At 45.3% G+C, this 27,266-nt stretch overlaps 1 protein-coding gene across 1 annotated transcript; it reads left to right on the top strand.

The window, feature by feature from the left end:
• Nucleotides 1-555: 555 nt before the first annotated feature.
• Nucleotides 556-26,900, top strand: suox (sulfite oxidase). The gene is made up of 4 exons (XM_085972816.1): nt 556-781; nt 6,617-6,680; nt 21,063-21,255; nt 21,707-26,900. Exons 2-4 carry the CDS (start codon nt 6,625-6,627, stop codon nt 23,195-23,197), a joined length of 1,740 nt encoding a protein of 579 aa, XP_085828942.1. The 5' UTR covers nt 556-781; nt 6,617-6,624; the 3' UTR covers nt 23,198-26,900.
• Nucleotides 26,901-27,266: the final 366 nt, after the last annotated feature.

Below are 27,266 nucleotides of genomic sequence, written 5' to 3'. Positions count from 1 at the left end.
CCGAATGGCCTACTCCTGCTCCTATCTTCTATGTTTCTATGTAACATCCTGGTGAATCTCCTCTGCACCTTCTCCAATGCAATCACATCCTTCCTATCGTGTGGCGACCAGAACTGCACACAGTATTCCAGCTGTGGCCTAACTAGCATTTTGTACAGCTCCATCATAACCTCCTTGCTCTTGCCTTCATTAGCCGAGGCATAGAATATAAGTATCCCATATGCCTTTTTAACCACCTTATCCACCTATCCTGCTGCCTTCAGGGATCTATGTACATGCACACCAAGGTCCCTCTGATCCTCTGTCCTCCCTAGGATCCTACCATTCATTGTGTATTCCCTTGCCTTGTTAGTCCTCCCAAAATGCATCACCTCACACTTTTCAGGGTTAAATTCCATTTGCCACTGTTCTGTCCATCTGACCAACCCGTCTATATCGTCCTGTAGCCTGAGGCTTCCCTCCTCCCTATTTACCACTCCACCAATTTTCGTGTCATCTGCCAACTTACTGATCATACCATGTTTCCCAATTTAGCACAGAAAGCGAACTCCAACTATTAGCAACTGGAGCGCGTCAGTGCAGAGCCCCCTCCTCCCCAAGCCGACCGTGGGCCGGTGCCAAGGGTGGATCGGATCTGAAGTGAATGTGGCGGCGGCGGCGGCGAAAGATGCGATTCGCGTTCAAAGCCCAGCCTCAGTCACGGGAATGGCCCCTTGCCAGGCATGCGCAGACCGCCAAGGCGCTCTGGCAATTCGAACGACACGTCGGGTAAAACCGTGAGGTAAAATGTAAAGTTTTCTCTTGGGAAAAAAAGACAGGCGCTTCTCCATATAAGAACTTGGCTTTTTTTAAATTGTCAAATATGCAATGTAAATGCCTCATGTCGTCGGCTGATGCCGGGTCGCTTTTGATGGGGAATACGGTCCGCTTAAGCGGCACCGCCTCGAGACAGGAACCGTTTATTCGGGACAAAAAGCAAACCGGGTGTTTGAAATGTCCGAGTGAATTCAACGTCAACGTTTAAAATTAAATGTGTCACGTTGGAGCGGGTTTGGGCGCTCTGTTCCTGTCCCAGCCGGGAAATCTGGGACTGGGAACTGATGGCTGGGCGTCAAGCTCAGTCACTGGGCGAAAAATATTATTTCCCCCTCTCTTTAAAAAAAAAAGCCGATCAGCGTGTTTATCCGGTCGGAAACACAAACGGATTTGAAATGTCAGGTTGACAGAATCCGCTTTAAGAATTCTTGGGCCCCCTCAGCACCAAGAACATTCGGGGCCTGAGCCAAACCCCCCTGCAGCTTGAGGCAATCTTCTAAACCAATGCTTCTCAAACTTTTTTGCTCGAAGAACCCCTTTTCAAATGGATTAATAATCACAGACACCCCCATCTAAATTCTAATACTCCATACTATGAAAGTGCTGCATGTAAAGAGTGTTTTAATAATGCTTTTAAGAAAACAGGTTATTTACTTACAGATATTGAAAAGAAAGACTTGCCTTTCTATAGCGCCTTTCACGACCACCGGACGTCCCAATGCGCTTTACAGCCACTGAAGTACTTTTTGAAGTGTAGTCACTGTTGTAATGTAGGCAACCTGGCAGCCAATTTGCGCACAGCAAGCTCTCACAAACAGCTATGTGATAATGACCAGATAATCTGTTTTTTAGTGATGTTGGTTGAGGGATAATTATTGGCCAGGACACCGGGGGTGCGCTTCTTTAAACTAGTGCCGTGGGATCTTTTATGCCCACCTGAGAAAGCAGACGGTTTAATGTCTCATCTGAAAGACGGCACCTGTGACTGTGCAACACTCCCTCAGCACCGCACTGGAGTGTCAGCCTAGGTTTTGTGCTCAAGTCTCTGGAATGGGACTTGAACCCACAACCTTCTGACTCAGAGGTGAGGGTGCTACCCACTGAGCCACGGCTGACACTGAGATGAGTGTGCCACACTATCATCGAGCAACTTTTTGGCGCCTTGGTAACTGCGGGTCGACCTGGCAATCTTCGTGCCGCTCTCGACGCTCCTCCATGCGCGCTCCCCTCCGAAGTGAGCCCATTCTGCGCTGCACACGTGGCGGCCACATTCTGCTCCTGGCTCCCACCAAGCCCGCTTCTGGCCGCCACTCATTCACTTACTCTTGACCATGGCGCTCCCCCGTAAGGCCGGCCCTGCTCAGTACCCATGATTTTGTGGACCCCCTGGAAAGTCTCTATGGACCCCAGTTTATGAACCACTGTTCTAAGCAATCACAAACCAAAACATTTCAGCTGTATAGTTAGTCATGCCATCAGATATTTTCCCTCCTGACATTATTTTGCTGGTTAAGAAAGGAAATACAGATTATTTCTGAAAAATATGCTATTTTCTGTTTTGATTGGAGCGGTTGAGGAAGACGAGTACCAACTGTGGTTTGATTGCCCCACTCCTCTCTTTCTATCTCTTTCACCCACCCCCTGCAAAAAAAAAACACAGACTATTCACTTGAGGACAAGTGTAAAAAAAAGAAAAGACTTGCATTTCTCTCGCGCCTTTCGTGAACTTAGGACGTCCCAAAGCGCTTTACAGCCAATGAAGTACTTTTGAAGTGTAGTCACTGTTGTAATGTAGGAAACGCGGCAGCCAATTTGCGCACAGGAAGCTCCCACAAACAGCAATGTGATAATGACCAGATAATCTGTTTTAGTGATGTTGGTTGAGGGATAAATATTGGCCAGGACACCCTGCTCCTCTTCGAAATAGTGCCATGGGAGCTTTTACGTCCACTTGAGAGAGCAGACGGGGCCTCGGTTTAACGTCTCATCCGAAAGACGGCACCTCCGACAGTGTAGCACTCCCTCAGTACTGTCGGAGGGGCAGTACTGAGGGAGAGTCGGAGGGGCGGTACTGAGGGAGCGCCACACTGTTGGAGGGGCAGTACTGAGGGAGTGCTGCACTGTCGGAGGGACAGTACTGAGGGAGCGTCGGAGGGGCGGTACTGAGGGAGCGCCACACTGTTGGGGGGGCAGTACTGAGGGAAGCTGTATTTCTGAAATGCCTGGATTGTTTCATTCAAAGAAAAACATTTCTGTCGTTGAGGAAAAATTCAAAGTTTAATCCAATTGTACTCTGAGTGCTCCATGCAAATAAAAGTGTGAAACATTTCAATGTGCAAGGTGCTATGTAAATATAAGTATGTTGCCTTCTCTGGTGAATGGTTTTTCTTCAATCATTAAAACCTATTATTTGTGTATGTTGTGTTTTTAAAATAAAAGGTTGTTCTTTAAAATCATTATTTTTAATCGGCAGAGGATGCTGCGTCTTTGAGCAAGGGAAGGAGGGCAATTGGAGGAAAGAGTCATTCATGCACAGGCACGCACTCACTCCTGGCAGCATGAAAGGATTCCGTGCATCTGCTATCTTGGCTCCTAACATTGGGCCAAATGAACAAAGATTTAAAAAAGATGTGGCCAAATTCAATCATACAAATAAACAAATTCTCTCTCTCCATCTTTAGGATTCCATGCATTGCTTGCTTAAGGTGGTAAGCGACTGATCGAGTCCTAGGCTTCTGCTACTGCGAGTTGACAGCTAACCGCTTTCTCTCTCCTCTTACTGTGGGGAAATGTGTAGCCAATGCTGAGGTCTTCTCTGATGCTCTTGCTGGAATCATTAACCTGCTCAGTCGGGAGTACAATCCAGCTGCTTACGTGTTTGGCAAATACCGAGACAGACTGGGCCGAATGGCCTGTTTCCGACACAAAGCTGGGTGGGCGTGTGTGCTGTGAGGAGGATGCAGAGAAACTCCATTATGATTTGGACAGGTTGGGTGATTGGGCAGATGCAGTATAATGTGGATAAATGCGAGGTTATCCACTTCGGTGGCGAAGACAGATTATTATCTGAACGGCAATAGATTGGGAAAAGGGGAAGTGCAATGAGACCTGGGTGTCCTTGTGCACCAGTCGCTGAAGGTAAGCATGCAAATGGTATGTTGGCCATCATAGTGAGAGGATTTGAGTACAGGAGCAAGGATGTCTTGCTGCAGTTGTACAGGGCCTTGGTGAGACCACACCTTGAGTATTGTGTGCAGTTTTGGTCGCCTTATCTGAGGAAGGATGTTCTTGCCATGGAGAGAGTGCAGCGAAGATTCACCAGACTGATACCTGGGATGGCAGGAATGATGTATGAGGAGAGATTGGGTCGATTAGGCCAATTCAATAAATATATTCAAGAAGGAGTTAGATATATTTCTTAAGGCTAAAGGGATATGGGGAGAAAGCAGGGACAGGGTACTGAATTTGGATGATCAGCCATGATCTCATTGAATGGCGGAACAGGCTCGAGGGGCCGAATGGCCTACTCCTGCTCCTATCTTCTATGTTTCTATGTGTTGTAACTTCTACGTATTTTTTTAACCACTCCATAGTTCTGCTGTTTATTCAAATAGTGAAACCTGCCTCCTGGGGAAGGGGCGGAAACCACATCGCAGTGAGAGCCCTGGTGGCTCAGTGAGTAACTGCACTACCCAGTGTATACTGAGCATAACTGAATAGAAGGGTTCTAAATTCAATCCATGCTCTTGCAGAGTTAACAATTAATCTCAGTGTCCCAGAGATAGAGTGAGGGGGTATCAACCAGGGCTCCTGCTCCTAACCCTATCTCGTTACTTATGCTGGAGAGCACGTGTGTATATAAATGTTAGGTGAGAACAGGTCTGGGCTTGGGGGTGATGCCCTTTCTCTTTTTCCCCCCCCCCCCCCGGCCAAAATATCGCTTGGAGATGAGAGTGATTATTTGTTTGAGAAATGGAAATGCTCCACTGCAGCAGAGTGAGAATGGGTTTAAAGTACACCTTTGAGTCTGTGTAGATTGTTCGAACTGCTCTTGCATGGAAAAACTTCTTTTTTCTATCCATGGCCGCACTTCGCCATCCTTTGCCCTTTTCGAGGAGGTCCTGCCGAGGGCGTATCAGGAGCTAGGAGTTAAGTTAAAAAAACAGGATCTCGAGGGTAATCATCTCAGGATTATTACCCAAACCATGTGCAAACTGGCATAGGGCCAAACAGGTTTCTACACTAAAGACTAGTGGGCAGGTACAAAAAATAATTGAAAAGGCTAATGGAATGTTGGTCTTTATTTCAAGAGGGCTGGAATACAAAGGGGTGGAAGTTATGTTGCAATTATATAATGCTCTGATTAGACCCCGTTTAGAGTACTGTTCAGTTCTGGGCACCGTAACTCGGGAAGGATATATTGGCCTTGGAGGGGGTGTAGTGCAGATTCACCAGAATGATACCAGGGCTAAAAGGGTTAAGTTATGTGGACAGGTTACGCAGACTAAATTTGTCTTCCTTTTGAGTATAGAAGATTGAGAGGTGATCTAATTGAAATGTTTAAGATGATTAAAAGAGTTGATCAGAGAGAGGAACGATTTCCTCTGGTGGGGGGAGTCCAGAACAAGGGGACATAACCTTAAAATTAGAGCCAGGCTGTTCAGGGGTGATGTCAGGAAGCACTTCTTCACACAAAGGGCAGTGGAAATCTGGAACTCCCCCATCCCCCCCCCCCCCAAAAAAAGCTGTTGAGGCTGGGGGGGGGGGGGGGTGGTCAATTAAAAATTTCAAGATTGAGATTGATAGATTTTTGTTAGGCAAGGTTATTAAGGGTTATGCAACCAAGGTGCATAAATGTAGTTAAGCTAGAGATCAGCAGTGATCCAGTTGAATGGTGGAACAGACTCGAGGGGCTGAATGGCCTCCTGTTCCTATTTTCCTTCCCCTCCCCTCCCCCCCCCCCCCCCCCCCCCCCCCCCCCCAAAAACAACAATCTCCTCTCTCCCACTACTTACGATTCACTGCCCCTAACAGTGGGTACATTTTAGTTCAAACTACAAAGTCTAAAGCTACCTGTACAGAGCACGCTGCCCACCTTGCTTCTTCTGTGTTTTTACTGTGCTCTGTTCAATGGTTGAAGCTCTGCTCAAAAAATAAAATGTCAATAATTTTTTTTATGTAAGAAGTCACACAACACCAGGTTATAGTCCAACAGCTTTATTTGAAATCACAAGCTTTCGGAGAGCTGCTCCTTCGTCAGGCAATAATTTTTTTGTACTTTGTTGTATTGAAAATAGCAGGAGTGTACATGTAGACGTGACCCTGTGCAGGGGTGTAAAGGTATTTTTTGCTAATTGACAAGTGTGTGAGTTGACGTGACCAAATCGCATGTCGTTGTCTTTTTATATCCTGGGGTAAAACTGTTCTGAGTACAAGTTCGGCTTTGCAAGGCTACTGCTGAAAGAAAGAGCAGAAATGAATTTGCTGTCCCCACCAACGTGCTCTCCCATGTATTCATGAGTCTCCATTTTATTATGAATGTGTCATGTTTGGTACACTCAAACTTGTTGCAGTTTGAATGCAGCACATTCTGGCTTCCAGCCTGAAATTCCTCCCTCACGAGTTTTAAACTGCTGGGGTTGGCACTGGGAGATCTGGTTCTACTCCACTAGTTCTCTCGCCCAGCTCCCTCTCATTGTGGTGGATAGTTACCATGGAGACAGATTGAAAGGTAAGGAAAATACAGAATAATTAAAACCTGTCCTGAAACTGAGATTTGTTTTTTTTTCTGTCTATCCAGGTACTGTGATGTCATTCCTTCGGTGGACACGATCTGCCCTGGGCCTCTGGCAGATACAAAGCAGGTATTGGTTGTAGCATCTTTTAGTCTCTTTGAGTAGAGCAACTCGAATTCATTTGGTGGCTCTAAAAATGATTCAAGTTAATAAGGCCCTTTTTGCACACACACTACTGAGAAAGGGCACAGTGTAGTCGAAAAAGCAAAGCATTTGAATGTGACTGTCGGCCATTGTCTAAAAGTATCCCTTCAGCTTGAGGCTGTGGCCTTGAGGTTAATCATGTATTGGATGCATCACCACGACTTCTGATTTTGTAAATTGAAATGAGTTATTTTAGCCCTGCTTTATTAATTGATCCAGCCATATTTGGAATATTATGTGATCCAGGTCGCTTTAAAATGCAGCAAAGCATGGATAATGCAGATGGAGCAGTCTGTTTAACGGTAATTGTGAGAACACAAGTACAAAATGTTAAAAGCTTTGACTGAGACATGAAATTAGGAGAAAGGTGGTCAGATAATCAGATTTTTGTATTTGTTGAATTACCAGCATATTATTTCTGGGGTGTGTACAAATAGGAATTTTAAAAAATGTCATGATAACATTGTTGTCTTTGGATGATTGATGACCATTTTTAGGACTGCTTTTATTTGTTATGTACATAAATGATCTGGACTTAGGAACCGAGGGAACCATATTGAAGTTTGCTTATGACAACCCAAATTAGGGTTGGGCAATGGAAAATTGCAACAAGGTTTGTAAAATGATTGCAGGTAGGTAGCAAATACAGTTCATTTATAGGGAAATTAAAAATATATTTGGAAGGAAGACTTAAGGAAAGGACATGCACCTTAAATGACAGATTTTTAAATGGAGTAGACGAGCAGTGGGACATTAGTGTACAGATACATGGGTCATTAAAGCTGACACCACAAGTAGATATGGCCAAAAAATGGCAAACTGAATCTGGTTCTGTGTGTAGAGGTATATCACCAAACAGCTCCTACGAGCTATACTACAGGTGATATTGAACTTGTATAAGACCTTAGTTAGGCCATAGTTGGAGTATTCTGTACAGTTTTGGACCCCCCCCATCGTAGGAAGGATATGAAAGCAATGGAAAAGGTCCAACGTAGACTCACTGGAATATTACTGCGGATGAGGGGGATATGGTTATGAAGGGAGATGTGAAAAGTTAAGGCTCTCTTATTCATGAGAGCTGAGACGGTTAAGAGGTGGCTTGATTGAGGTCTTCAATGTCATGAAGAGTTGTGGTTGTGCAAATAGTTGTACAGGAAACTCTCGATTTACCGGCACCGAAATAACCGGAAATCTCTGTTAACCGGCAAAATTCAGGAGTAGGTTCAGGTAAGTTTTACTTCATATTAGTGGCCGTTCCTGGCTCTGTGGCTGTGTAACCGGGGTTTGTGCACTTGTTGCTAAGCAACAGGGACGCTTGGTCTGTGGCCGGAGTTCCTGCACATGTTGCTAAGCAACAGGGAAGCCTGGATTTGTTGCTGTGTACGGAGCTCTCGTACCTTTTTACTATACCTCTCTGTAATCCGGACTTTTTGATAAACCGGCACCACGCCGGTCCCGTTGGTGCCGGATAATAAAGAGTTTCCTGTAGCTTGTTTCTATTGGTCAGTGACACAACGAGAGGTAAATTAAGGTAATCACACAATTTTTGAAGAGACGGTTAGAAAATATTTCTTCACACGGGAGGGTTAGGATGTATAAATCTCTGCCACAAACTGCTGTGCAGAGTACTTTTAAAAGGGAATTAGATGATCGCGTGAAAAGAATATTAAAGGGTATGGGGAGCAAGCGGGGCGGAGGAGGGGGGGGGTGGGATTAGACTAGATTGCTCACGAAGAAAAATACTGGCGCAGACTTGATGGGCTGAGGGGCCTGGCTCTGTGCTGTAACATTCTATGACTGGGAGTCCCCAGCATCGAATCTTCTGCACTGATATGGAGCTCAAATGCTCGCTCCAGGCACTGCTCAAAATTTGCATGGCCAAACCCGACAACCCAATTGTACTGTCTAGTGCACGTTTCACAGTTCAACTGAACACGGCACAAAAACGTTCACTCATTCATTGCAGTCCAAGTGAGCATGGCTGCTGTAATGGTGTGGGTCCTCAATGAGCACGCCTGTGCCAAACCCGCGCTGTAGGTATCGGGGGCCGCCTCTGTCGTAATGCAGGAACCTGCTATTATTACAGGTGCTGCAGGGGAGAGGGAGAGAGAGAGGAAGGGGGGAAAAAAACACAGCTAAAAGTCCACATCTATTGATGGAGAAATAAAAGGCCCGAATTGAAGCTGTTTTGCAAATTCCAGCACCTCATTTTCCATGTGCACATTGCTTAAATCCCCATTGGTGGGTGAGAATTATGTAATAAATTGCTTATAAAGATATCTTGCAGCTGGTGGATGTAACTCTGGAGATAATGGACTGGCCAGAGACAGGATTCACAGAACTTTCTGCAGCATTTGACAGTATGTATTCCCAAGGGATCATGGTTTCAGAGAAATGGCAACAAAATAACAGCAGGGAGTCAGTTAACTAACCTGTATATATCAGATACAAGTAACATATAGCTGTGAACAAATTACTTCAGGATAGTCTCATTGACGGCGAGTTGTCATTTTGAGTCGCTCTTCTTAATGTCATAAACGGCAAGTGAAGATTTAGTGATGTGTAAGTGCTGACTGAACTTCCCAAATTAAATTGTAACTCAGTTATTGCCTCTTGTATGTTATCTAATCTTGAACATCATTGTTATTTCTTGCTATTCTGCTGGGGCTCGCTGTGCACGGCTCCACATTCAGGTAAGATGTGATGTGGATAAAAGAATGATAAAGCTGATAGCATAAAATCAGATTTCATAGCAATAAATGACGTGGTTATGCACCATGATATGCCCTCTGCTGAAGTGAAAAGTATAAAACAAGGGAGCGGCGTTCACTGGATTTTTGTGTCTTTTCTCGTTTGGTGTGTTCGTAGTAAAAGTAGATGAAACTAAAGACCTACTAACTAAAGACCTAGATATTATCATTTTACAGGAAACTTGGTATAAAGGAAAAGGACACACTGGCTGTCCCCAAGGGTACACTGAGCTGGTGGTCCCCTCCAATAAATTACCAAGTGTAACCCAAGGCAGAGACTCCGGAGGCATACTGATCTGGTTTAAAACAGAACTTAAGAATTACATCAAATTTATAAAAAAGGGCGAAAACCATATGTGGCTCAAACTTGAGAGGGAGATTATCTCAAACACCCAAGATGTTTACATTTGCGCACTTTATATCCCTCCAATCGATTCCCCGTACTTTAAAGAGGACACCTTCTCCAACATGGAGGGGGAAATTATCCAATACCAGGCCCAGGGGAACGTGTTGATCTGTGGGGACCTCAATTCAAGAACGGGCGAAGAACCAGACTTCACCAATAATCAGGGAAACAATTACGTTTTCGGGAATAACCACTTTGACATCCCTTCCCTTCCATACAGGCATAACTGCGACAAGCAGTCAAATACCAACGGAAAACAGCTACTACAGCTCTGTCGAAACCTGGGTCTGTACATTGTCAATGGTAGGTTCATAGGAGACCTCCTAGGAAGATCGACCTATTGCTCACCTCTTGGCTGCAGCACAGTAGACTATATGATTACAGACTTAGACCCATCCTCTTTCAGAGCATTCACAGTCAAACCACAAACAACACTGTCAGATCACAGTCAAATTACTATGTTCCTCAAAAAGACAGAAACAAACAACATAGAAACACAACCCAGTAAACTGTACAACACCAAAAAATCGTACAGATGGGCCAAAAACGACACGGAAAAATACCAGAAAACAATTAGCAATGCATCAACTCAAGCTCTCTTAGACACCTTTCTGGATAACATATACACTCACAATAAAGAAGGCGTAAACCGGGCAGTTAGTAAACTAAACAATATTTTTGATAATTTGGCAACAAATGCAAACTTGAAAGCTCGCAAGAACAAACCCAAAACAAAAAACTATGAAAAATGGTTTGACCGAGATTGCCATAACATGAGGAAAAAACTTAGAAAAATATCAAACCAAAAACACAGACATCCAGAAAACGAGGAACTACGCCTTACTTATTGTCAGACACTAACACAATACAGAAACACACTCAGAACCAAAAAAGAGCAATATATTAAGAATACACTCAGCTCCATGGAGGAATCCATTGATTCCAATTGTTTCTGGGAAAACTTGAAAACACTACACAAAAAACAACACGACGATTTGGCCATTCAAAATGGGGACACATGGGTAAACCACTTTGAAAAATTATACCAGAAAAACACACTAAGACCAGAGCAACACCAAATATGCAAAAAACTGGAAAAGCTAGAAATGGCCATAAAAGATAACCAAAACCCGCTGGACGCCATAATAACAGAAAAAGAACTTCTTGAAAAACTCAAGGACCTGCGACCAGGAAAAGCCTGCGGGACAGACGGCATACTAAACGAGATGATTAAACACACAGACAACAAAATGAAACTGGCTATCCTAAAACTCTTCAACTTGGTTCTGAGTGTCGGTTATTTCCCTGATATCTGGAACAAAGGACTCATAACGCCCATATACAAAAGTGGGGACAAAATCGACCCAAACAACTATCGAGGCATCTGTGTAAACAGTAACCTGGGGAAGGTATTCTGTAGCATCATAAACAAAAGACTTATAAACTTCCTTGAGGAGCACAATGTCTTGAGTAAAAGCCAAATTGGATTCCTGCCAAACTATAGAACATCCGATCATATCTTCACCCTACAGACCCTAATTGACAAACACGTTCACCATAACAAAAGCAAAATCTACGCATGCTTTGTAGATTTCCAGAAGGCTTTCGACTCCATCTGGCATGACGGTTTATTCCTGAAACTTATCGAAAGTGGGGTAGGAGGGAAAACATATGATGTAATTAAATCAATGTATACAAACAACAAATGTGCAGTTAAAATTGGAGACAAACAAACAAAATACTTCCCACAGGGGCGGGGGGTGACGCAGGGCTCGCCAATCTCACCGACACTCTTTAATATTTACATAAATGGATTGGCAAAACTACTTGAACAATCTACAGCACCCGGCCTCACCCTATATGAATCCAAGATTAAATTCCTCCTCTATGCAGACGACCTGGTTCTGCTGTCACCTACTAAAGAGGGGCTACAGCAAAACCTGGACCTGCTGGAGTCGTACTGCCAGGCTTGGGCCCTGACAATAAATCCCCAAAAAACCAAAGTCCTTGTGTTCCAGCAAAGATCCAAACATCAGGGACCCAAAATAAATTTCACAGTAGGAACAACCAAAATTGAACAAACCACTAACTACACATACTTGGGCTTAAAAATCAGTTCTACGGGAAACTTCAAACTGGCTGTGAATGAACTGAAAGAGAAAGCAAGAAGGGCTTTCTATGCCATCAAAAAATCAATCCAAATAGAAATCCCAATTAGCATTTGGCTCAAAATTTTCAAATCAGTAATTGAACCAATTGCACTCTATGGCAGTGAGGTATGGGGACCGCTAACTCAACAAGAATTTGCAAAATGGGACAAACACCCAATTGAGATCCTACATGCAGAATTCTGTAAAAGTATCCTCCGGACTCAAAGGAAAACAGTAAACAATGCATGCAGGGCGGAACTAGGCCAATATCCATTAATAATCACTATCCAAAAAAGAGCCACCAAATTTTGGAATCACCTACAAATGAGCAATCCCCAATGCTATCACTACGACGCCCTGAAATGCCAAGAGCTGACCATAAAGAAGAATACCCTCAGTCAACTAGTCCTGGGACTCAGTGAAGTAACTACTAACAATACTAACAATAACCAGCCCCAGGACAGTGACAGGGTAACACAAAGAATTCGACCCAACACAACCGTCGCTAAGCAAAAGGAAAAATATCTGACATATTGGGCAGAAACAACAAAAACCCAAAGCAAACTCAATTGCTACTTGGCCCTAAACAGACAATACAACATAGCTGATTACCTGACCATGGTAAAGGATAACAAACTGAGAAGAACCTTGACAAGGTACAGACTTAGCGAACATAGCCTAGCGATCGAAAAAGGCAGACACAGGCAGACCAGGCTGCCAAGAGAGGACAGGATATGCTCTCACTGCAGTCAGGGAGTGGTGGAGACAGAGATGCACTTCCTCACAGCTTGTGGAAAATATCAGGGCATCAGGGAGAATTTCTACCAAAAATTCTCACAAATATGCCCTGATTTCAGAAATCTGAATGACAACCAAAAACTCCCATTCCTACTGGGAGAGGAGAGAAGCTGTATAACACTGGCGGCGCACTATGTTACAGCTTGCCATGAACAGAGGGACAACCAGTAAACTAAGAAAAAAATATATATAGACAATGCGAATGTATATTTATACACTCAGGGATATACCTGTTTATACACTGTATGAATAGAACTGCGTTTATGTGCTAAACCATAAATGTATTTTGATGCTTTGGCAACATAAGATGTAGCTTGTCATGCCAATAAAGCGATTTGAATTGTGAATTGTGTGGGTGCACTGTGGTTTGACATTGATGTGTATAAGGGCTGGCTCAGAGCTCAGCTCGGATTACACATACCTTGCAACTTGGAGCTTAACTTATCTATTATTCTGTCCAGTGGTGAATACAGTAGTATGAATGAAGGCCCATGGGAGTTACCCAATGAATGGTCCGACTAAATAGATACACAAATAACATTTTGGATGATCTGCATAATCTTTGTATAACCATCTTCCTGATTTACATTGCATGTCTTTATCAGGATTCAGGGGCATCTGTATCTTTGTACAAATAAAACCCCTCTTAAGTGTCAATCTGTCTAAGGCTGTATTCTGAACTCCATAAATGCACCATGTGGTGTAGTACTCCGCCCTGTAGACCAGGAAGATCTCTTGTTCAATCTCAGATCTATGCTGATTAGCTGACCTTTGGTTCTATTGCCTCAGTGCTGGGGCAGAGAGGAAAGACAGTTGGAAAATGTGCGTGTGGACGCTGAGGACAGGATTGCTCTCTGCACAGACTGGAGATCAAAGCTGGTGTCTTCCTGGCCTGCATGGCTGAATACTTTGCCGTGCATTTGCTCATCCAAGTGTCTGAGAGCTCTTGGCTTTATTGCAAAGCTCCAGGGGTCCATAGCTGTTTCTGACCTTGAAATTGTTCCCTGCCCTATCTGTACAGAACATGCCTTTCCCTTTTTTTGTGTTGCTTTCGTTTCATTTCCTTTCCCTATGTTACAATTGTTCATAGTACTTTATTGGCTGTAAAGTGCTTTGGGAAGCCCTGAGGTTGTGAAAGGTGCTATAGAAATGCAAGTTCCTTCCTGATCAATGAGACGCATTCTCTTGCGTTTGAATGTTCTTGTCTTGTCACCCATTGTGATGTGTGCTGGGAAAACATAATGACCCAATCCTGCCAGTTTTTGTTTCTCCTTCCATTTAATTTGTTCAATAATTAGCGCAACAGGGAATGGCCCTGCATGAAGTCACTGTTTTATGGGTATTTTTTGCGTTCTACTTGGAAACATTCTTTTCTCACTAGTGTGTGTAGTGTTTTTTCATTTAAAGACAGTTACACGAAGAGTCGAGAACAAAAAGTCCATTCGGCCCATCAAAGCTAGTTCCTCTAGTATCTTAGCCTTGTCATTGTTGAGTTGCAGTGGTTTTAGTGGCAGGAAGCCATTTTGTTCGGCTGACTCTGGTTTTTTCTGTTCGGTTGACTATGGTTAATCCATGCTAGGTGTTTAGTGCGGGATAATCCTTTTACCCTTCAGTGAGTTCAGTTGACTCCTGCAGATGTGCAGATTATCATCAGGTACTTCATTAATGGTGATGGCTGAATCTGTAATAGCTCATAGGAGCTGTTTGATATAATTTGTTCTTACACTTTGACATTATGCTTTAGCTATGGGTGGAATAAAAGAATCTCTTCATTTGTGTGCACATCATGGAGATCAATTCATTTACATGTGCTTTGGTTTTTTTTTAAAGGCATTTAAAGTTTGCCTTCCACTCATTTCCATTGCATTCCTGTTAATTTTAAATCACATCTCTCGTATTCTGGATGTGTATAAATAGATAATTATCATGCTGTATATGTGCAGTGAAACACGAGACTCTGGTTAGGAATCCAGGTTTGTGTGATTTCAGCTTGATTTTCAGGCTACACACGGAGGAAGGGACACGAGCTGTGTTCTAAAACCTTCATTAGTGATAAAACCCCGATTAGTGATATCTCAAACTACAATTATTTTGGTGACTGCTGTTTAGATAGTTGGTTGGTTATGTTGCCTCAATGTATATGTACATTTACTTTTTTCTGAAGTCTATGTTCGCTGTATATTAAAAGGGGCTTTGAACTCTGAGAATATCTGTTGTCTCCTGTTCCTGACCAAAGTATGGAAACCACTGATCTCCAGTGAACCTTTCTGTATGGTGGACCCCCTGCAACTATTGTCTCAGTCCTCGGGATCTCCTGTCCTAACTTCTCAAATAGCTACCTAAAGCAAGAGAGTGCTTTCTTTGCAGAAAGCTGTTGGTACACAGCAGCAACAACAAAAATGCTAGTAAGTCAACCAATATAGAATGCAGAATTCTGAATTGTTGAGACAATATGCTCACGGTGTGCAATATACACACACATCTAGAGTACGGTAGTGTAGCGGTTATCTTAGAAACATAGAAGATAGGAGCAGGAGTAGGCCATTCGGCCCCTCGAGCCTGCTCCGCCATTCAATGAGATCATGGCTGATCATCCAAACTCAGTACCCTGTCCCTGCCTTCTCCCCATATCCCTTTAGCCTTAAGAAAGATATCTAACTCCTTCTTGAATATATTTAATGAATTGGCCTCAACTGCCTTCTGTGGTAGAGAATTCCACAGGCTCACCACTCTCTGGGTGAAGAAATTCCTCCTCATCTCTGTCCTAAATGGCTTACCCCTTATCTTTAGACTGTGACCCCTGGTTCTGGACTCCCCCGCCATCGGGAACATCCATCCTGCATCTAGTCTGGCTAGTCCTGTTAGAATTTTATAAGTTTCAATGAGATCCCCTCTCATTCTTCGAAACTCCAGCGAGTATAAGCCCAGTCGACCCAATCGCTCCTCATACGTCATTCCTGCCATCCCAGGTATCAGTCTGGTGAATCTTCGCTGCACTCCCTCCATGGCAAGAACATCCTTCCTCAGATAAGGCGACCAAAACTGCACACAATACTCAAGGTGTGGCCTCACCAAGGCCCTGTACAACTGCAGCAAGACATCCTTGTTCCTGTACTCAAACCCTCTCGCTACGAAGGCCAACATACCATTTGCCTTCCTAACCGCCTGCTGCACCTGCATGCTTACTGGACTAGTGATCCAGAGGCCTGGACCAATTAATCCAGAGGATGTAAATTCAAGTCCCACCATTGCAGTTGAGAACTTGAATTCAGTTGGAAATAAAAATATGGTATCAGTAAAAACCCAACATTCACTAATGTCCTTTAGGGAAGAAAACCTGCCGTCCTTACCCAGTCTGGCCTATATGCGACACCAGTCCCACAACAATGTAGTTGACTCTGAAGTGGCTGTGTATGCCACTCAGTTGTATCAAAATGTGCAGTGGTTTAAGAAGGCGGCCCACCAACACTTTCTCAGGGTGACTAGGGATGGGCAATAAATGCCACCCACATTCTGAGAACAAAAGTGATACACAGCCCCGATAGACAGTATCTGCTCCAACCCAATGTACTTGAGCTAATGCAAGGAACATAAGTGCCGTTTAACAATATCTGCTGAGTTCTGCTTAGTAGAAGCTTACACATTTGGGGAGCAGTGGGTTATAAAGAGGGTATGCTACAATCCTCTCAGAAATTAAAAACAGCAAGTTGCATTTATATTGTGGGTCTGTCCAAGACTGGATGTCAGACAAGTAGGTGGTGGCGGTAGAGCTTGGTGTCGTCAGTGTACATGTGCAAGCTGATTCTATGTCTGCGTATTATGTCACCAAAGGGAAGAATGTAGATGAGGAAGTATAGGGGGCCGAGGACAGAACCTTGGGAGACTGTGGAGGTAACAGTGTGGAAGTGAGAAGAGAAGCCATTGTTTGAGATGCTCTGGCTGTGCTCAGATAGCTAAAAGTGAAACTAACTGAGCTGGGCAGCAAGTTCTCAACTGCAATGAAGAAGCGTTTGGGGATGATGGTGTGGTCGACCATGTCTAAGGCTGCAGAGAGCACGAGGAGGGATAATTCACCACGATCACAGTCACAGAAACACTTGTGAATACACTTGTTTCCTGTTCCAGATTGATTATTTTCTGGGGAGGAATGATTTTGCAATGTTCATAGATGACGCTATGCGCGGGCGCACCATTGCCACATGAACTGCAGTTCAAGGAGAAGGCCCACCACCACCACCAGATGACTGATACAGCCAAGAGTTTTCAATGTCCGAGAGCAATTTGAAAAGTTCATCAGAGTATCTTTCTCTTGTCACACCATTTCCATAAGCCGACCAGGTCTCCTATGAACTGAAATTAGCATACGATAGAATGAATGATTACACTTTGTGGTAAACCACTGTATTGTATATTGCCACCTCTGGGTGGCGCTGTGTATGGAGGCATGCCTCAGCTGACTCCACCCACCACTGTGTGGGTTTCGTTCAGACTTGTTCAGTCACTCACGAAGAAGCATGGTCTCTTAGCTAATAAAAGCCTTATTCATCTCTTCTTTCGACTCATCATCTCTTCTTCGACTCATCACCTTTTATGAAGTAATTGATAAGCGTATCAATTTTATTAGCTAAAAGTTAAATGGCGACACCTGAGGAGCAACAACAGCAACGGATACAGCAGACATTGCTGAGAGCCCTCAGACCACCACGCCTGGACCTCGACCCTCAAGATGTGGGTGCATCAGCCAAGTTTGAACACTGGCTGAGCTGCTTTGAATCCTTCCTCGCAATCTCACAGGTTACAGAGGAGGATCACAAACTGAAAATTTTGACCGCCCAGGTGAGCCATCAAGTATATATGCTAATCCGGGACTCTAATACGTACGTGGCGGCCCTCGAGCTACTAAAAGGGCAATATACGCGCCCAGTGAACACAATTTACGCCCGACACCTCTTGGGATCCCGCAGGCAGCAACCGGGAGAATCGGTAGGGGCATTTGCACGGGCGCTACTGGCACTCTGCAGAGACTGCGATTGTAAAGCGGTAACGGCTGTGGAGCACGCGCAGGGACTCGCCTGTGATGCCTTCGTCAGGGGCCTCCAGTCAGACCACACCCGGCAGAGACTGCTAGAAAGCAAGGAACCCGACCTGAAGACGGCCATTGCCCTTGCGCTCTCGTTAGAGGAGGCCCACCGAAACCTCGAGGCATACCCCCGTAACGGCGCCAAGACATGGCAATCGAAACCGTGGGACACGGGACCGCCGCCCCCGGCACCAACCGCTGCAGCGACCCAACCGAGACAGCAGCCTCCGGTAAGAACTGCTTCGATGCCCAGTAACCAGGCCCAAAAATGCTATTTCTGTGGCCAGTTAAAACATCCCAGAGCGCACTGCCCAGCTAAGACAGCTACCTGCTTGGGCTGCGGGAAGAAAGGCCATTACGCTAACGCCTGCAAGGGGAAGCCAGCCAGCAGCGCAGCGTGCGGGCCGTGGGAGCAGCCATCTTATCCGCCATTTTGTGTACCCCCGGCCGCATGGCATCCGCCGCCATCGTATCCAACGCACTCAACCGCCATTTCGTCACCGGAACCGACCACCGTCTCGGCGGATGACTATAGTGACTCACTAAGCCACATACTGGCCTCCGTGACGCTGGATCAAGGCCACCCTCACCATCTATCCAGCTCCATGATGGATATCGCGGTAAACGGCCGCGCCACCAGTTGCCTGATCGACAGCGGGAGCACAGAGAGTTTCGTCCACCCCGACACGGTACGTAGCCACTCCCTCACGATTCTGCCAACGCACCATCGCATTTCTATGGCGTCCAAGTCCCAGTCAATGGACATCAGCGGCTACTGTGTGGTGACCCTGTCAGTAGGGGGCACTGAATATCAAAAATTTAAACTGCTAGTCCTGCCCCGTCTTTGCGCTGCCGTCCTGCTAGGGTTGGATTTTCAGTGCCCAGACATGACCAGTACCACGGTCATCAAGTGTCTGAATGACATCTTCGCTCTGTTCGGGTTCCCCAGCTATATACATAGCGACAGGGGCTCATCGTTCATGAGCGACGAACTTCGGCAGTACCTGCTAACAAGAGGTATCGCCACGAGCAGGACCACCAGTTACAACCCCCGGGGGAACGGCCAGGTGGAAAGGGAGAACGCGACGGTTTGGAAGGCAGTCCTCTTAGCACTAAAATCTAAGGGCCTCCCGCTGGCAGGAGGTCCTCCCTGCAGCGCTTCACTCCATTCGGTCACTGCTTTGTACTGCCACTAATGCGACCCCTCATGAGAAAATGTTCGTTTTCCCCCGGAAGTCTACATCGGGAACCTCGCTACCGGCATGGTTGACTTCTCCTGGGCCCGTCCTACTGCGGAGGCACGTGAGGACGCATAAAACGGACCCCCTGGTCGAGCGGGTGCACCTCCTACACGCCAACCCCCAGTATGCCTGGGTGACATACCCAGACGGGCGGGAGGACACGGTCTCCATACGAGATCTCGCACCCTCGGGTACCCCTGAATTACCACCGTTATCCCCCTTACCACCGTTATCCCCCTTACCACTGTTATCCCCCACCACCCCTCCCAACCCAACCCCTGCAGACGGCATGCCAAAGCCCCAGGAATCTTCGCCAACCACCCAGACACCAGACCCGACGTCGGATGCTGCAACACCACCGCCGCCACCACGACGATCAGGACGTCAGACAAGGCCTCCTGATAGACTTAACTTGTAGTACCCTTCACCCCGCCGGACTTCACATTAAACAAGGGGTGAATGTGGTAAACCACTGTATTGTATATTGCCACCTCTGGGTGGCGCTGTGTATGGAGGCATGCCTCAGCTGACTCCACCCACCACTGTGTGGGTTTCGTTCAGACTTGTTCAGTCACTCACGAAGAAGCATGGTCTCTTCTTAGCTAATAAAAGCCTTATTCATCTCTTCTTTCGACTCATCATCTCTTCTTCGACTCATCACCTTTTATGAAGTAATTGATAAGCGTATCACACTTACCATTGGATTACGCACTGAGACCACACAGGCTGCCCACAGATTTCTCCTGTCTGCTCCAAAAGGCAGTGACTACCACACTGCTGAACTATATTCAGGCTAAAACAAATAGACCAATTTGTTTATAGGGCAGGTAATTACAGAGCAGCAAAGTAACCAGCAGTACAAGAATTGATTTGCCCACCGCTTAAAATGTTGCAAAAAGAATAGAGTTCACAATCTTTGCCCTTTTCAATAACTGCCAACTGGATCTCTGATCAAATGTTTAGTGGGTGCTTACTCTATGAAGCACCTCATGGGGAAATAGGCAATGTGTAGAAGGGAACTGAAGATCCCAGGGCTGCTGCCAGATAATATTTTTAAGATGTTGTCGATGTCCAAGCAGATGCATTTGAAGATCAAATGTAAATCTCGAGGGTGGGGGGCTCTGAGGAACCAGCAGCGAGCGGGGAACATCGGTGTCGCTGCTTTTTTTTTTTTTTTTTGGTTGCCATTTTCGGAGCAGCATCCATTTAAGGACCGCTGGTTAGGCCGCTCTACGTCCACTACCGCTGGGCAGAACACGCGCAGCGCGCACTCCACTCATTGGTACATGAAAATTGTGTTGGGATCCTACAGCCGGCGTAGGACCTCCGATGAATTATTTAAATCGGGCTGTTTCAGGTGGGAGCACTGGCCGCCCATTTTGAGGACTGTTCGGAGTCGGGCGGGCCTCGGACAGCCAGTGAGCGGCAGGTCTTTTTAAAATATGTATTCTATATATCTGCTTATCTCCTTATTTTCAGCATACCGCCTTATTTTCAGCATGAATGGGGCGGTAGGCAAATGACAATCGCCCTCATTGTTTGAAGAGTTGCGATCAACTTCCTTTTTAAACATTTTTCACTCTACAGTATATTGATTAGGGAATTATTGAGCCTGACAGTATGTATGACTGAGCTCAATTAACATTGTCATTGCACATATTAACCGATGCTTCAGTGATCCGGATATTCCGTAGCTTCCTCACTCTGTGTAATGCTTGCCATTCAACATGACAAATGGTGTGGAGGCAGGAGCCTGCAGTTCGGTTAAACAGGTTCTAAAGACTGGATCCAGCAGAAGGTGGGAGGAACTTCTTGTGATGAGCATTTCACTTTATCAGGGTGTGTGCTCATTTATTTATTTTTTTATGCTTCTTTTCTAAAGCGTGCGGATTGAGACCTCGGCAGTGCTCCCACAAGCCTGCTCAGTATGCGGCTTAGTACGATGGAAGAATACGGCTGCTAACCGTGCCAAAGGTGTGGACTACCAGTTCTCTAACACGCGATGGAGGCACATGGTTGTGGGGGTTCTGGCGGGTACAGGCGCCGTCCTTACTTATGGCTTATACAGACAGCAGGTATGAGGATATTGCTATCGCTTCCTTACTAACATTTTTATAACTCTTGTGTTTCATTAACCTACACTTAGCAATATTATTTTTAAATGATGTACGGTATTCCCTGGGTGGACCATCTTGTCACAGGTCTCTGCTGCTGCCAATTCCCGGCTCCCACCCGAGTGGCCATTATTCATGTATGGGTCTTGAAGACGAGTGCCAGTGGGGGTGGTGATCGTGGCTGAGGATGATTCTACGCTTGCCTGACATCCACAAACCTGTACTTCAGCAGTTGGTCATTGGACAGCAGTCAGGAATGGGAACTCTGGCTGACTTCTTCCCACCCAAGCCCAGATGCTGAAATCAATTGCAGCGCCTCTGTTGTCAAACTGATCAACCAGGAGGCTGAGTTACAGTATTTTATTTGTCCATGAAAGATAAATGACTTCTGGTCTTTTATTTTGTCTTTTAGGTGCAGCGAGCAGAGCCTAAAGGTAACGCAGAATCTGCCAGACAAACTCGATCAACGCTTGACAATGAGGTTCAAACAGCTTATCCAATTTACACCAGGCAGGATGTGAACAAGCATAAAACTATGGCAGATGGGATATGGGTCACCTACAAATCTGGTGTGTATGACATTACGAAGTTTGTGGACATGCATCCTGGAGGGACTAAGATCATGCTTGCTGCTGGGGGTGCCATCGAACCGTTTTGGGCAATGTATGCCGTCCATAATCAGGAACATGTTTATAAGATGCTGGAAGAGTACAAAATTGGAGAACTGAGCCCAGAAGACCAGAAGCAGGTGACCTCGGATGTGACCGACCCTTATGGGAATGATCCACTGAGGCACCCCGTTTTGAAAGTGAATAGTTTAAAGCCATTTAATGCAGAACCGCCATTAGAAATCCTGTCTGAAAATTACCTTACCCCAAATGAAATCTTCTTCAAACGAAACCACCTGCCCGTCCCAGCAGTTGATCCCAAAAATTTCCGTTTAGAGATTGTAGGAGAGGGGATGAAGTCCACCCAACTAACCCTCCATGACATCAAGACCAAGTTCCCAAAGCACACAGTAACTGCCACATTGCAGTGTGCAGGGAATCGGCGCTCTGAAATGAATGCTGTGCGTCAGGTGAAGGGACTGAATTGGGGAATGGCAGCAATTGGTAATGCTACATGGAGTGGGGTCAAACTTTCCGACGTACTTAGGTATGCGAGGCTCCCAGAGGACACCAGTGCTAAGCATGTCCAGTTTGAGGGACTTGATCAGGATCTCTCTGGGTCGCCCTATGGGGCCTCTATTTCTATTCGCAAGGCGCTGGCCAAAGATGGTGATGTGCTTCTTGCCTATGAAATGAATGGCGAAGATCTATCCAGGGATCATGGCTTTCCACTACGTGTCATTGTGCCAGGAGTGGTCGGAGCACGCAATGTGAAGTGGTTGAGCAAGATCATTGTAAGTAATGAGGAAAGCAAGAGCCATTGGCAGGTGAATGACTATAAAGGGTTTTCTCCCTCTGTAGACTGGGACACTGTTGATTTCAGCACTGCTCCAGCAATCCAAGAACTACCCATCCAGTCTGCCATCACAACACCTTGCGACGACGACTATCTCTCCTCCGACGACGACGAGGTCACGGTGAAAGGCTACGCCTGGAGCGGAGGTGGCCGAGAAGTGATCCGAGTGGACGTCTCGCTGGATGGTGGGGAGACTTGGCAGGTGGCTGAGTTAACTGGGGAGAAGCAGGATGAGGGTCGGGCGTGGGCGTGGAAACTGTGGCAGCTCACTGCGCCCCTGCCAAAGGGCCGGAAGAACCTGGAGATAATCTGCAAGGCGGTGGATAACAACTACAACGTGCAGCCAGATACCGTTGCGCCCATCTGGAATTTACGAGGGGTCCTCAATAATTCCTGGAACCGGGTGAAAGTTACAATCAAACCTCCTAACCATGATTAGAAACTGCATCCAGATCCCTAGGATTGCAAGAGAACTTAGCTATGCACAGTTGCTGGCGTTGCAGGGATTTGATCTCTGCCTCCTTTTGAGGCATGGCACCTGCCAAATGGCCTAACTCTTACCATCGTAGCATTAACTACATGTACGGTCTACTACTCTTAATTCAGGGCCACTCAATTTGAATTATTTGTTTCAATTTTTAACCAGCACAAAATGCCTTCTGTGCTCTGCTTTAATTTGAATTACTGAATGATTCAAACTTTTTCCCAAACACACAACCTCTGAATTAACAGTAGAGTGTGGAGCAATGAATGCTCCGGTGAATCTAGACATTTATAGATTTGGTTTGCAGAGTAATGCAAATGCAGCGGCCCCTGTTCTGTGTTTGTATCAACTCTTTCTCACTTCTTTGTTGCATGTGGAGAAGGTAATGCACTTCCATGAAGTGGTCATGACAATAACACACTGGTCACTTGATGCCTGGAGTACAAACTTCAGAATATTGGTCTACATAATTTTCAGACATGTAAGGAGATGAAGCACATTGTCTGTTTCTATATTACAACAGTGACTACACTTCAAAAGTGTTTCATTGTCTGTAAAGAGTTTTGGGATGTCTTGAGGTTGTGAAGGGTGCTATAGAAATGCAACTCTTGAAAGATCTTTTTTTCTTTTCCTCTTGGACTGCAAATTTTGGACGACTTATTACTAAAGCTGTTTGTGATCCTTATTCCTGCAGTTTCCATTCGAATGGGGTTGTTTGAAATAAAGCAAGAAAGACTTGCATTTATATGGTGCCCTTTACGGCCACCGGATGTCTCAAAGCTCTTTGCAGCCAATGAAGTACTTTTGGAGTGTAGTCACTGTTGTAATGTGGGAAACGTGGCAGCCAATTTGCGCACAGCAAGCTCCCACAAACAGCAATGTGATAATGACCAGATAATCTGTGTTTGTTATGTTGATTGAGGGATAAATATTGGCCAGAACACCAGGGATAACTCCCCTGCTCCTCTTCGAAATAGTGCCATGGGATCTTTTATGTCCACCTGAGAGAGCAGACGGGGCCTCGGTTTAACATCTCATCCGAAAGACAGCACCTCCGACAGTGCAGCACTCCCTCAGTACTGCACTGGAGTGTCAGCCTAGCTTTATGTGCTTAAGTCTCTAGAGTGGGACTATGAACCCACAACCTTCTGACTCCGAGGAGAGAGTGCTACCCACTGAGCCACAGCCCTGATTCTAAGCAGCTCATTGAGACTAAACTCAATCATCTTTTCAGCCGTCGTTCGGACGAGACACTAAACCGTGGCCCCGTCTGCCCCCTCAAGTGGACGTAAAAGATCCCACGACACTATCGAAGAAGAACAGGGGTGTCCTGGCCAATATTTATCTCTCAACCAACATCACTAAAATCGATTATCTGGTCATTATCACATTGCTGTTTGTGGGCGTTTGCTGTGCACAAATTGGCTGCCGCATTTCCTACATTACAACAGTGACTCCACTTCAAAAGTACTTTGTTGGCTGTAAAGCGCTTTGGGACATCCTGAGGTCGTGAAAGGCGCGAGAGAAATGCAAGTTCTTGAAATTTTTCCAATAAGCAAACATGTTCGACTCATCAAGAGTGAGCCTGAGAGGCAGTATTCATTCTCCTCAGGCTGAATGGCCGCCTTCTGGGCTGTAAGATTCTATGAACATTCAGCCCATCGTGCCTGTACTGGTTCTCTGAAAGACCTATCCAGTTTGTTCCACTCCCCCACTCTTTCCCCATAGCCCTGCAAATTTTTCCTTTCAAGTATTTATCCAATTCTCTTTTGAAAGTTATTATTGAATCATCTTCTACCACCCTTTCAATCAGTGCATTCTAGATCATCATAACACACAATGTAAATAAAAAAAACAATCTCCTCATCTCCCCTCTGGTTCATTTGCCAATTAAGTTAAATCTGAGTCCTCTGGTTACTGACAGATAGTTCAGTCGCACTGCAGACAAGATGAAGGTTCTGTTTATAGTCACCGGAGTTGTTAGGTGTGATATGGCACGTATAGATCAGTGGTTCTCGAGCTTTTTTGGTTGAAGGACCCCTTTTCAATTGGACTACTAATCTTGGACCCCCATGTAAATTATAATACTATAAACTCCTTGCACATTTCCGAATGTAAAGTTCATCAGTATCCTGTTAAAGGGACTTGCATGAAATTTTACTAGGGCTGTCCGTTTATAGTGAACATTGATGTGAAATCCCTTCAGCTGAAAGCTAACCCTATAGGTTCAGCAACATGCCTGTTGACTACTTCACCACACAACACCTCCCTGCTCTTCCTGGAGTGGGATTAGGCGCGGTGGCTCATGTCGGGAACACTGACACCGTTTCAGGTGTAACCCTCCACTACTCGCTGCACAGCTGCTGAGTGTTTTAGGGTTTTAGCCCCCGCCGCCTATCTGTGTTGGAATATCGCTGACACGCTTCCCGGTGTACGGCATTTCTTCCTTCGGGACAGCGCCGGTGACTGGGACCGCGGCTTTAGTCCGGGTCCAGTCGCAGGCCCAGCTGCCGTACTCAGTGAATGAAGCTCAGCTTGATTGTCATTCCAGGCCCTTGGACAAGGCTGACGTGGCGGCTCCTTCCTACCCTCCCCCAGCCCCAGCCCTGCGAATCCATTCCAGGCGTCTCTGGGGCCTCTTGTCTCCTCTCTCGGGTGACAAATGTGTAATAAGAATCTAGCTCCATTCAAGAGTTGCAGCAGATAAAATGAAGGATGTTTATAGCACGCGAACTTTGAAGAACCCTGTAATGACTCACACCAACATAAGAATTCCACTGGGTATAGGGCTGAGCATGAGGCCTGAACCAATTTGATGCCTCTTGTTTTTGTTTTGATTAAGACTCCACCAAGAATTTCCTCTTCCCCCTTCTTGGTTTCTTGCCTCCTTCCCCTAATTTCCACTCGGCAATTTCCCCATGGTGGCGAGACAGGTCAGCAATCTGTGTTTGGAGTATGTGGGCACATGTGTGCATCCCATCGTTCTGTGACACCCAGCACTTTTTCCCTACTCTGGTTCTCTGGTATGCCTTGTGATGTAGGGAAGGATGAAAAACAAAAAAATAATTCTTGTTTAAATTTTATTTGGAGGAGGAGCTGGTGAAGAGGAAAAGATAATATCATAGCTGGAGTACGAATAAAGCTTGCACCAAACTCCCTTCAGCAGAAATTGTTCCCGTGACTGGAATGTTAGAATTTCAGTGTTGAGTAATCCATCATTTCAACTTTTTTTTATTTGTATAACATGCGGGCCATGTCCACGATGAAGAGGTTAGTTCAATTCCTAATCTCTTGCTGTAGACATGACCCTGTTTGTGTGTTTGTTTAGCTTGCATGTAAAGAAATGTGAAAAAACTACGTACCGTACAGAAGGATTAACCAAGTCTGTGGTATCTCTAAAAGTGGATATTCCATAAACATTGGAATATGTATGTGGGAATAGACCTTTTGATCTAAATGTTATAAAAACTTGGTGAGGCGGAAGAGAAGGCAAGGTTACTAAAGTCTAAAACATTGAGAGAGTTTTGAGTACTGTCTGAACACTTTGTGATTCTGAAATCACTGCTGAAAGATGTAAAGCTACTTTATTGTTCCCTCCCTCTCTGCCTGTGGGTCTTATGATTTTGAAATCTTGAAATAAATGTGCTGATACTTAAAATTCCAATGGCCCAAACTGCTTCCCAAGCACTTCTGCTGTACAGATTAGGAGTTCGACATGTAACATTTGCAATTTATACCACTGTGCCAAGAGGGAAATATTCCCGAGTTCTTTACATTGTAGCTTCATATGTTGAATAAGGGACTTGTCTGGGATTTGTTCTTTACCTCTGGAGCAGTGATTGTCTTGTAAAAGATCGCGCCTCTTTGGTTCTGTTTCATTCAAGTATTCATTTAGAGTTTGGAATCCGAGTGCTTTAATGGGTTTGAGGTACCAATACTACTACAAGCTGGTCATCTGTCCGAAGAGTTATGCTTCCAAGAAGGACATTTCTGGTTTGGTGGGGGAAGGGGAAAGATTTGCCTA

This window comes from Somniosus microcephalus, chromosome 33 (assembly GCF_052327205.1).
Source record: "Somniosus microcephalus isolate GS21.2 chromosome 33, FLI_Smic_1.0, whole genome shotgun sequence".
Lineage (NCBI taxonomy): Eukaryota > Metazoa > Chordata > Chondrichthyes > Squaliformes > Somniosidae > Somniosus > Somniosus microcephalus.
Note: the sequence above shows the minus strand (reverse complement) of the source record. Positions and strands in the feature narration are given on the sequence as shown.